This window comes from Pleurodeles waltl, chromosome 3_1, assembly GCF_031143425.1.
Source record: "Pleurodeles waltl isolate 20211129_DDA chromosome 3_1, aPleWal1.hap1.20221129, whole genome shotgun sequence".
Classification (NCBI taxonomy): domain Eukaryota; kingdom Metazoa; phylum Chordata; class Amphibia; order Caudata; family Salamandridae; genus Pleurodeles; species Pleurodeles waltl.
In genome coordinates this window covers 269,180,204-269,192,483 of record NC_090440.1, presented here as the reverse complement: position 1 = coordinate 269,192,483, position 12,280 = coordinate 269,180,204, and the positions used below count along the sequence as shown (strand labels likewise).

Sequence of the window (12,280 nt, the reverse complement as noted above, 5' to 3'; positions counted from 1 at the left end):
CCCCTTTCCTTGCGCCCTTTAGCGACCCACAATTTGTGCACCATATTTAAAATATGGCGCACCATGGCACAGGGGCAATAGTGTCATTTTTTGATGCTATTCATGTACTCTGCAGGAGTAGTGCCCAAATTTGGGCGCTACTCCTGCAGAGTGCACAGGGGCCCATTATAAATAATGGGATGCCCCCTTTTAACGCCTGCCCTGAGCAGACGTTAAAAGTGCTGCTAAAAATGGCACAAGGGAATGGCCCCCTTGCATACATTATGCCAGGCGCAGACATAATGTGGCGCAAGGGTTTACAAAGTGGCGTAATGCATGCATTGCTACACTTTGTAAATATGGTGCAGGGAAAATGCCACTTTAGCGCTGCCTTAGTGGCAAAAAAAATTACGCTATGGAGGCACTAAGGTGGTGCTAGGGGCTCTTATATCTGCCCCACAAGCTTTTTCATAATATATGCTTAGTAAGAAAGAGACAGTAACTTCTGCAGATGTTTTCCTCTGAATTATTACTCATCACCTGTTGTTAGCCAATCAAAGGCAGTTTTGCTACCTATTGTTATACAGACCCTCTTCTTGTTAGTGGCATAGCAAGAGTGCTACGAACCCTCATTCAAACAAGGAAAATACCCCCCCCCCACCCACAGTTTTGTTAGCAAAAAGCAATCATAATTTGCTCAATAGACCCTCTCACACTCCTGGGCCCCAGGACTACCTGAATCACTGATGGTAGCTTCAACCTTGTTCCTTGTTCTCATCACTCAGCAGCTCAGTAAATAAACACATTTATAGAATGTCCTCAAGCTCCTGACAACCCCCCGGCTGACTCCGACTACCGTTTAATGTAGAAAAGCAAAGAGTTTAAAGTGAATTGAGTAGATCAAACACAAATATTAGAGTGGACTGGAAACAATGGGCATTACTAGAACATTATCATCTGCACAGAGGTACTCTGCATCAATCCCAAGAGCTTTTCTATAACTGAGCTTCAATTCTGTTAAACGCATTCCTCAAATACATAGGAGTAATAGCTATGTTTGCATCATGTGTCTGTAACAATGCCTATAGGGAAAGGTCTTTATATGTGAGGCTAAAGCAGATTGAAACCACAATATCCAGAATGGCCCTCCTTCTCTGGCAATTCTTTAGTTCATCCTACAATAAAAAAGTTAGCAAACAGAACATGTATGTATATGTGTAATGGGAGGGCTTACAGGGTATGGTACTGCCAGGATTTGCTGTATTGGGTCCATTGGATTTCATTCTGAATTCAAAAATGTTAAAACCATCACTGACATATTTAACTTTAAGGTCTCATAAGACTGCTTAAGCTTTCAATAAAGCCTCATTTGTGCTCCATGCAACTCTGCTTTTGAGAAATCCTTCTCCTCAACCTTATCATACTCTCAAACCATTCAGAGAATTATGTCAGAGGTGATTCGGTCTTTACAGGCCTGTGTGTATATGTTAATACCATTTTATTTATCAAATTCTACTGTTATTAGACATGAAGGATTCCATGTGGTGCTAAAATCTATATCGTTAACTAGCCAAGTCAGTTTACTTTAATACTTTTCCATTTGTAGTCCATCCCTTAGTATGGAAGATCCTATTCAAACCCTGACAAATACATTTCTGAAAATGGGGAGGGGGAGTCTCATTCTTCTCTTATAGCACAATTATGTGGAACAAACTAACTGAACTGGTGCCCTGAGATAAAGAATCGATACAAGAATGATCAGAATGACCTAGAACATCTCCACATTTGGGACAGCATTCAAAGTCAGTGAGTCAAAAAGGTCTTTATCAATGGCAGAATTCTTTCACATACCATGGCCTTCACAAGATCCTGATCTAAAATGTACTAAATTACTTAAGGTCAGTCCATTCACGTCTACCAAAAGAGCAATTTCTCAATCTTCAACTGGATGCACATCTTCAAAATGCACAACACGGATATCCTCACTTGTAGAGTGTCCAGCTTAGAGTGACCATGCCCCTCTCTATTTGCAATGGAATATATTTTAGATCAGAGGAAGGCTATTAATATCATTAGTATTCGCATTACCCTTTGTACATAAATTTGTGTTCCATACATTGCTCATCCCACCCTTGAAATACTTTAGATCTTTTAGTGACACTAATGATGTTTCATATGGCTTGATTATTTCTCAGTATACAATTGACCATGAGAAGGAGCATTAACTTTTATTGATTCCAGTCTGGACATGGTACCAGTCACCACTTAGCCTGCGGTTCATCTGTGTTTTTAATATTCCATTCATCACAAAAGAAAGAACCCACTCCTCAGTGCTTAACCCAATTGATTCCACCTAGTGGGTCACCATTAATTCCAAAAGCTCACTTTTCACATTCCTAATGCCAACCCATCAGTGAAAGTTTAGCATGGCTATAAAACTCCAATACCTGAGTGATTGCCACTTCTGCTTCTCTCATCTCTGAAAGAGGATATTATTTAATATTTGATCACATACATAAAGTATTTTCAGAATCATTTTAGCTTTCGTGCTAAGGCAAGTGACAATCTACTCTAACTTAGAAAAAACTAAGGACCAGATTTAAGAAAACTGGTGCTTCACATCGTGAAGTGCCCCCTAACGCCACCATATTTAAGATACAGTGCACCATGGCGGTATTAGGAAAAATGTTTATGCTATTGTGGTGCTTTGCAAGGAGGCTTATTGATTCCAATGGGTGCGTCCTTTTAATGCCTGCTTTCAGCAGGCATTAAAAATGATGCAAATAATGGTGCAATGAAATCTTGTAGCTTTCATTGCACCATTTTTGCGGACCACCTTGCACCCGAATGCTCCCTTTGCATACATTACGTATGGTGCATACATAATGTGGTGCAAAGGGTCACAAAGTGGCGCAATTCGTATGCATGTAGATATGGTGCAGTGTTTTTGGCAATCTAATGCCCCAGTGTCAGAATAATGACGTTAATCTGGCATTAGATGGTGCAAGGCCATCCTGAAATTTGGGCCTAAGGGTATGATTTAGGTTTTGGCAGGTAGAATACTCAATCACAAATACAGTGGATGTGCCTTCACCATATTACATGTGAATATAGCCTACAGCACATGTAATACAATTATCAGGATATCCATCACATTTTGATGGAGTATCCCATCTGACAAAGGATAAATCAGGCTCTAGGACTTTTAGAATGTTTCCAATATTTTCAGGTAAATAGTAGAAAATAGGAAACACATGATGAGTTTTTCTTGTTCCCACTTCAGAGCTTTAGAAATATTGAGCAACAGTAAAGTTAAATAAGTGGAATTATTTATCCCAGGTGTTTATTCAACACTTGCAAAGTGGAAGTTGATGTTAAGTTCAAGTTGATGTTCCAGCTGAGTGTTATGATGCCAATTTTTGTTTCTGAAAATAAAAGTTTGATGTACAGCCACCTATTTGTCTGCGGATGTACACCAAACTTTCAGTGCCTTCCAAAGAACAGCCATGACTGTAGTTCTTTGGAAGGCAAAGAGAATACCATCCACCTAACTCTAAATCAGGCCCTAAATCTTCACCTATACATTTATATTTTTCTTTGTGTCACATATTGCCAAGAATGGAAAACAATATTTGGTACAGTGAGTGGAGTTGTACATACTTTAGGAAAAGATGCATAGTTTCTTTCCTGTTTTTCATCCTTATTTCTGTAAAATGTTAATGAAGACTAGTCAAGAAATAATCATGCCCTCAAAAATGCTGGAAAACTGATCACACAAAATATGTCTGACAAAGTGTTATTATTCTATCTAATTCATATATTTTTTAATTTTTCCTTAGATGAAAACTGCAAAGATAAATATTACAATTGCAATGTGGTGGTACAGGCTCGACTCTGTGTCTACACCTACTATAAGACTGCTTGCTGTGCTTCCTGTTTGAGATCAGCCACTAGACAATCAGGGTTTTTGGGACGAAGATAACATCTACTTCACTATTTCCAACTGGCAGAAGAAAACAACATGCATGGGAAGCAGATGAAGTTTTTGTTGATTGTATGGACCCTTTAGTGATTCTGCCCCACTGTGGACATTGGTTCTATATTTTTAAAACACACTGAATTTGATCACATTCCAACATTTTCAGTAACCATCATATTTGCATAGGAGCTTTCACTCTTAACTATTAACAGTGATATTGTAGGAGCAATACCATTAACAGCACCAAATTCCAATTTAAGTTTCCACTTCAGAGCTTTAAAAATATTGAGCAACAGTAAAGTTAAATAAGTGGAATTATTTATCCTATGTGTTTATGCAACACTTTCAAAGTGGAAGTTGATGTTAAGTTCAAGTTGACGTTCCAGCTGAATGTTATGATGCCAATTTTGGGAGGGGGGAAATAGTTTGCTATTGGCTGACATTATTCAACGATTTTTCTTCTGCATCTGTAGCACTCACTATCTATTCAGGTATCCATTTTCCAGACCTTCATCGAGAAACATTTATTCTCTATTTAAGATGCATTTTTTGCAGTTTAGTTATCCAAACATCCATAGGTGACATTCCACACAATCGTTTTACACTCTAAATGAATCCCTCATAAATGACACATACAGGAATTCTTAGGTAAAATTTTATATTTATAAAGTACGAACACTGATATGATTTGAATGGTCCTGCAGAATCTTTTGCAGTACAAAGAAATCCAGCAGTCTTGATAATGAAATGAGGGTTTAGGTATCTCAAATCAATTTTTCAATGCAAATATGTTTACAAGCATTCTGTAGCCTTTACTTCTATTTGTCTTTTTGTTCTTTCAAACAATCCCGGAGTGATTCATAAAGTTTACATGTAATTAACAATACAAGGAACATCAAATGTACACATGGTGAAACGTAAAATGTTCAAGAGGCCTGTAACACATAAGTAGAAAGTGTGAGAGAGGGTTCCAAAGGATGCAACCAATGAAAACCTGGAGCATCAGTGAAGTGGACATGGATATGTAATGCAAATTCTGTGTATATCTACATAAAGGTACAATTGAGGGACATTCATAAGCATTCTGGAAAGCACTTGCTTCAGTTTTTGGAACAGCGAACATACTCCTCATAGGCCAGCTATTATATAGCTAAAATTTGCAGTTAAGCACACAAACTAATTCAGCATTTATAAGATGTGGAAGGAAGGTCAGAAATAAATAGAACATTCTGTTTGAAAAAGGAGAACATAATAAAAATGTTAATCAGCCATGTAAAATATACATTTTTATGGCTACAGAAACAGCCATATGTTGTAGTTGTATGTGGGTGTTAAACATTTTCATAGCTATTTGCACAATTAATGTGTTAATCATTTGTAGATTAAGTGGCAATGGACAAGCAAATTAGCAAAAAGTCATAAATACTCATTTCCACAGTGATTGGTGTAATTTAAGTTACAAATATTTGCTGGTACCTTTGTGAATCATGGAAAGGTTCAAGTATGCATTCTAGTGTTTTTCACTACCTTTATAAAACAGTTCCAGGATTAAGTAGACATCAAATCAATGTCAGTTATTTCAATTGAGCAATGTTCTTTTTAAAAGTGTAATTGTATTATGGAGAACAAGGGCAAATGCTTGTTATTAGATTCAGCTGTTTAACTATTTGTTTTGTAGATGAGCCTTGTGTCACAATCCTCACCAAACATGCTTGCAAGAAGAAAAAAAGATTAATAATCTAGTGGGTTTAATGTTGGCCCAGCTATTGGACTGATGTGAGAAAGTGAAGTATTAACTAGGATGGATGGTAGTTCACTACAAGTAATAAAGTCCCTAATGTGTTAGGTCTAGTCAAAAGTTTCAGTCATTTAAACCTGGGCTCAACCCCTGGTAGCTATGACACAGAGCAGTTAGGGTTAACATAGATAAAATGTGTTAAGCATTTAGAGGAATCAAACAGTTGAAAAGTCAAAAACACAACATACTAAAAATCCCACTCCAATTGATAAAACTAGAGTCATGCTTATTGAACAAAATTACAACAAGACAAATCAAAAAAGAGAAACTTGAGATGTGATTTTTTAAAGATTTAAGATTAAACAGCCACAAGAAGTGCAAAGCTCCAATGGTAGTCAATGTTTGCAATAGAACTGGAGCTAGACACCATTACAGGCTGACCACAATGGAGTACCGGTCAGATAATCCAAGTAGATTAGACTGCTAGTTCCTGGAATTAGTGAAGTTCAAAAAAATAATTTTAAGTCCCAATCTGAAAATAGATTTTTCTGAGGAAAAATGCATCTCAGTGCAGGGCCACCCTGAAATTCAATTCAACAACATGGAACTGCTGGTCAAATATTTTTCAAGTTCAGACCTTTTGAAGACATGGGGCACTAGAGAAAATGTTTTGAGAAAGTTCCCAAGTTTTGCCCATTGCATATACAAGCACAGCAGTACACTTCGAAGACTCCCAGGTTGTCAGGCAGAGGGCAACAACAAAGCCCAATCCAGGTCCAGTTGCTACAGGTTAGCTGGGATTCTTCACAAGAATAAGAATGTCCTTTTCAGGTTTCACACAGGGATCTTCCATATGATCCTTGTAGAACCATTTGTCCTTGGATTTCAAGTGGAAGGAGCTCCAACCTCCTTAAGTCCTTCACATAAGTCATAGATGCCAAGTGCAGCAGGTTCGATCCCATGGTATGCTTTTGCAAGGCCAGTAGTGTTCTGAAGAAGGCTGGGTGAGGGTCACCAGCCTGTCTGTGGGGGACACCCTAAGACACTCATAGTTCCTCTCTGAGCAGTGCAGTAAAGGTTCCAAGCCCTGACCAACTTACTTTAGCAGTAGTTCCTCTTTACTATGAACAGGCTAAAAATACAGTTTTAAGGGCAATTTCAAGATGGTGAAATGCTTTGCTCTCACTAAACCTGGGCTGTGAGTGCCTGGGGTGTGTGCCAGGGTCATAGAGAAATCACTAGCTTGCCCCCACATCTAACACTAAAATCCAGTTTGAAGCAGGCACTGTATCCACAGCAATCCCAGAAACAGAAGTATGTTAGGACAAAATAGGGTCCTTCAGCAACAAGACCAGGGATATACAAGGAATATTTTAGCATTCTCCTTTTTTTCCCCGTCAAGTGAATCACAGATGTTATATGTGTCTCAACCTACCTGTCAAACAGGATTTTACATCGTGGTGTCAAAAAGGAGGATGGCCACAGCCCCCACTCTGAATATTCTGTGGAGTTCAGAGGAGTCATATCTGCCTATTCAGGACAGCCCGTTGTTTGCTCCTGGGAGCATTTTCACACCTCTTTCCCACCTCAAGCTTGAGCACAGGCTGGGAGCTGGCCAAGGCTTTGATATAGAGCCTTCTGACACTTTAGGCAGGCAAGGGGTAATTTCTAAACGTTACTTTTACTTAATATGTATTAAAAGCCTGACTTCAGTATTGATTAGGATTTCTAATAAGTATTAAATAGTGATTTAATTATTTTCTAATTTGCCACTTTCCTGAGATAACAGTATTAATATTTTAATCTGTAGTCTATTTTGCTACATAGGCCATCTATCCCTGCCACAGAAAAAGTAGTTTTTGGTGCCTTTTCACTCTACATTGTAACATTAATGTGCTACATGCCACCGTTTTAAATACTACTCACCCTATCTTTGGGGATACTCGGCTTACATTGGGTGACTTATTCATATTTAAAAGGGAGGTTTTTACCTGTTTAAAATAGTTGTTTTCTACAGGTCCCACTGTAGGTTCTACATTGCAGCAGGCAGGCTACAATAGTAGGCCACAGGCCATGTTTTCCTTTGTGAAGCTAGTTAATAGCACAAGGTCTACAGTTCACAGTTGGCATTAACCTGTTCATGCTATTGGTGTAGTTCTGCACCATATGCTATGGCCTTGCAGAAACTATAAGGATGCCAACTACTGCTTAGCCAATGTCTACATGTTTTAGGTGTCAAAGCGCATATACTAAGCACTGAACAGCAGTGCCTCAGTATGCAGGGTCTAAAAACTAGCAATAAAATTCAGCAAAAAAGGGGGTTACCATATTTAAAGGGGCATTTTCTCACAATAGTCATTTGCTTCCACTGAGGCTCACAGTGCAAGGAGCCATAGGTAATAGTGAGTATGCAGTATAATTATTGATTAAGGTTCAGATAAGTATAAACATCCTTCAAAGATACTTTAAATAATTTTCCTACTTTCTTGGATTTGACTTCACTCCAACATTACACAGTTTTAAACCCTAATTTGGTAATATTAAAAAAAGATCTCTGACTGCCTCTGTGGTTTTGGAAACAAATAAAAAAGATAATGCACTCTACTATTACCTTCTCAAAATCATCTTAAGAAATAGAAAAATGCAGTTTCTCCTTGTAATGTATGACTTCCGGTGTTACATGAGTGTTGGAATCAACCTACATTTACTCCAACAAGAACTGGTTTTGACATAATAGAAAAGTCTGTCTGTACATTATTAGTATTACTTGCATCTTCCTTCTCAGCAAAGAAAGAAAATCAGAAGTTAAAAGTGTGCAAAAGTACTGTATATTGTCCCATACACAATGCTGGAAGCAAAAACTTTGTAGTATGTTGACTCCTTATTACAAGCAAGTATGCACTACTATGTCAACAATCTGATAATCTAAATGTACTATAATATCATTGCACCATCACCATGTATGACTTGCAGGCATTAATATTACACCAAATGTGTGCAGGAAACAAAAAAACTAAAGGGAAATTAATTAAATGTGTTGCTGGAAAAGGGTTCCTGAATCTACAAATATACATTGCACCAAGGGCCTGATTCCCAAAAGCTTTGTATGTGTAAGTCAGGCAGATGCATAAAAAAGAAGAAAAATACATGCACAAAATCTGCTCATGACTCTAAAGGACAGGACTAATATTTTTGTCCATTATTATATATCACACTATTTTATTCCGAGAGTTTATGATTTTTTTCCTACGTAACAAAAAGTGTAGCTCAACTGAAACAATGTGCCATACTGAAGAAATCCATTTTTTTAACCAAGAAATATTTTTTTATTAGAATAACTTATTGATGACGATTTTGCTTAATGTCTTCATCCTGTTGCTTACAAATATGAATCAGATTAATTTGGATTTCCGGGAGCTTAAACTTCTTGGAGTGTGAAATCATATCCTCATACTATATGTTGATCTATTTAAAGGTCATGAACAGGATGTGGATAATCAGCCATAATCATGGTAGTTGATTACATTTAGAAGTAATCACTTAGATGATTTGGACCAGCTGATTCTACAGCAGTGTAAATTGAGAAGGGTAATACAAGGAAGCAGTCTGATATTGCTGCAGTGAATCCAACATATTTAAAACCAGTGAATTTCATTTATGAAAAATCAGAGTTATAGGAGATTGAACCACAACCAAACTCAATTTAACTGTCTATAAGTAAAGCTGCTTCTTTCTCAGTTATTTAGCAAACTGGTTGAGAATTTTTTGGACTCAACATCTTTGTTTTGATGTCCCGTGTGAAACTCAATTTTAGTGAAATCCTTTGGCATGCAGATGGGACCACTTGGCATATGAATTACTGATCAAATTATCCCATGATAGTTCATCTGAATATTGTAAAAGTTCCCCAGGCTTAATCAGAGCTTTAACAGGAATCAGCATTTACCTTGGACTTCATTGGCACAGAGAGTTTCACAAAATAAACCAAGAGCAACAGTACTCATGTTTGGCATTCAAGCTAGAGCCAACACGTGTTTATAGTAGGAGATTGCACTTTAAAGGGCACAACTCCAACAGATCGACAAAACATAACTGGCTTCCATTGGTCGGTCTCAGGATGTGATACTAAAGCAGGTTTAAGCCTTAGTATAGGTCCGGTGAAACCCAGGATGCTGAGTATTAAAGAATTACAGTGGAGATCTAGCAAAACCTCAGACCCTGACACATTCCAGCACTATACAGCTTTTCATTAAAAGCAAATGATGGTTCACTTACACGAGAGGTTGGATCATATTTAGAAGCAAGATAATAAGTGTTCTCTATGGTTTCAATTTAAACTATTGTATTCTTTGCACCTATCAGTATCACAGAATGCATCCTAACTAGCTAATCATTGATCTCTTTCATTATTTACCATGCTACAGTCTGGTATAATAATATATTTTTAAAGGAAAAAGAAAAGCTGGTCAAAGTTTAGACTAATGGCAATGTACAACGCACAAATCTGTGTTTTTGTGTATCTATCTCTGACATTGTGTTTAAACTGCAGTTATTTTGACTGGAATCTAAGGGACAATCTCAGTTATAAATGTGTGAAAAAATCAATACTTTCAATACCGTCCAAGGTCCACATGCTTCCTGTAACATAAAAACCATTAAAGTAATATATATACTGATTAACATTTGTGTATAGCATTTCAGTTTAAAATCAGTGCTTCACAAAATTATTTATGAGTACGGGAAGTATTAATATGGGAGTACAGATTTGCATGCTCTTTCAGTCTTTTGTGAAACGGCCCGAACAGTCCATCTTCTTATTAGTAAAAGCATAAAAGGTCACAGTACATTCTATTTGTACTATTTATATGTGAATAGTTCCTTGAATATACCCATTTTAGGCATTTTAGGGCTAATTTACAAAGGCACCTACATACTACAGGATTACTACTTTACACATTCCAAAATGCCTTTGTGAATAGGCCCAAATATATTCATAAATCTTTCACTTCAGGTCCCATTACAAGAGCCCCTGGTATATTGATAAGGCTGGTGACAGTTGTTGGTCAAACTTTGAAACAATTTATGCCTGATTTATTGTTCTGTTACAATTACGCTGTCCTGCTACCGAAGTTTGAAATAAGATTTATATGCCTACAAAAATGTACAGTGCCCTTCCTAGTCTTGGTGCTGTGGTGTACTACATAAATGTTTGCAAGAGCTACAATTCCATTGTTCCAGCAGTTCTTTTACAGTCGGTCCTTGATGGTCTTATAGAATATGCAATGTTGAGAAGATACGTCAAAGCAAAGGAGATTTGTCCTTCTCTTTGTGCAAAGAGTAAGTGGTCAGATAGAAAAATTAAATGCTGTCTTTTGTATATATTGAAAAATTGTAAAGTTTGACTTAAATCACCGAATAAAATTTGTCAAAAACAAACAAACGCCTTTTTTCAAGAGCTGTTTCTTGGCACCTAGTGCTTATCTCTACATTTTCGTTAACGTCATTTCATATGTTTTTACTTCAAAACTATACTGTTTATTTATTGATATGTGCCACATTACATAATCAGAAATCACCTAATCTTGGCATTTTAACTAACTTACATTACAAGGTCTAGCTAAGTCTGTCTTTAAATGGTGTGATAACTTCAGCTGTATTTTCATTCATATTGGTTCACCATTGTCCAATTTCATCAGTTAAAATCCAAGCTCCAAAAAATAGTTTTTTTCCAATCAATTTTCATAAACCTCTTGTTTTTAAGCCTAAAACTGGGACATGTCTTCCGGGCTTCATTTTTAAATACGTTTTCATTACTGAGGCACTAAAGCTATGACAAATCAGAGACGCCTAAACACCTCCCTTTTGGTATTTTCTATGTCATTTTTAGGATGAGTATAGCAGCGCGCAAGTGCTGCTTTTCCTACATGTTGGTATGTATCTGGGCTTTTAACCACGCTCACCTCACACCCATAACTATCACTCGTTCATGGGCTTGCCCTTCAAAAATGTTTTATTTTAGTTGGTAAATGCTTTACATTGTTCCCTCCATGGGGCGGTTTAGTTACCGCCTTGAACATCGCCCCTATTACATGGATAATTGCACTTTTGCTGATATGTTTGACTGCAAGCAAACTTCTTTTTCCTTTTGTGTATCTCTTCACGCTGATGCCGTGAGACTTTGAACCAGCTCACTCATGTGCACTTGTTTTACTTTTACTTTTCAATTTATGTGGCAAGAAGAGTCCGGTTAAGAGTTTACAATGCTAATAGCTCTAGCAAATGTGAGACGTATTGCATTGTGTTGATGCAGATATGCTAATTAGAAATTATTAATGAATGTTATGTGTTTTGATTAATTAAAAGATTGTAGAGAAATTAATTGTAGAGAAAATAATGTACACGTTTGAAAATGTGCCCACGGGGTATGCCAGCCACTTATACGAAAGTTGTACTAAAAGGACTAAAATTGTGTGAAATTATGAAAATGTATAAGAATAATGTAGTTATGTGCCATAATAAGATGTATAACCTATATTTTGCATTAATTTGTAGAATTAATTTAGCTGAGGTTGTGACCTAGTCTT

The 12,280-nt window shown here is 37.0% G+C and overlaps 1 protein-coding gene across 4 annotated transcripts in view; it reads left to right on the top strand.

Annotated features, from left to right (window-relative positions):
* Positions 1-11,136, top strand: part of THSD4 (thrombospondin type 1 domain containing 4) — a 1,878,668-nt gene extending 1,867,532 nt beyond the window's left edge. For all 4 annotated transcript variants that reach the window (XM_069222360.1, XM_069222359.1, XM_069222362.1 and 1 more), the window contains one exon: positions 3,819-11,136. In XM_069222360.1, coding sequence (XP_069078461.1) covers positions 3,819-3,961 — 143 coding nt within the window. In that variant the 3' untranslated portion in view covers positions 3,962-11,136. The remainder of the gene's footprint in view (positions 1-3,818) is intronic.
* Positions 11,137-12,280: the final 1,144 nt, after the last annotated feature.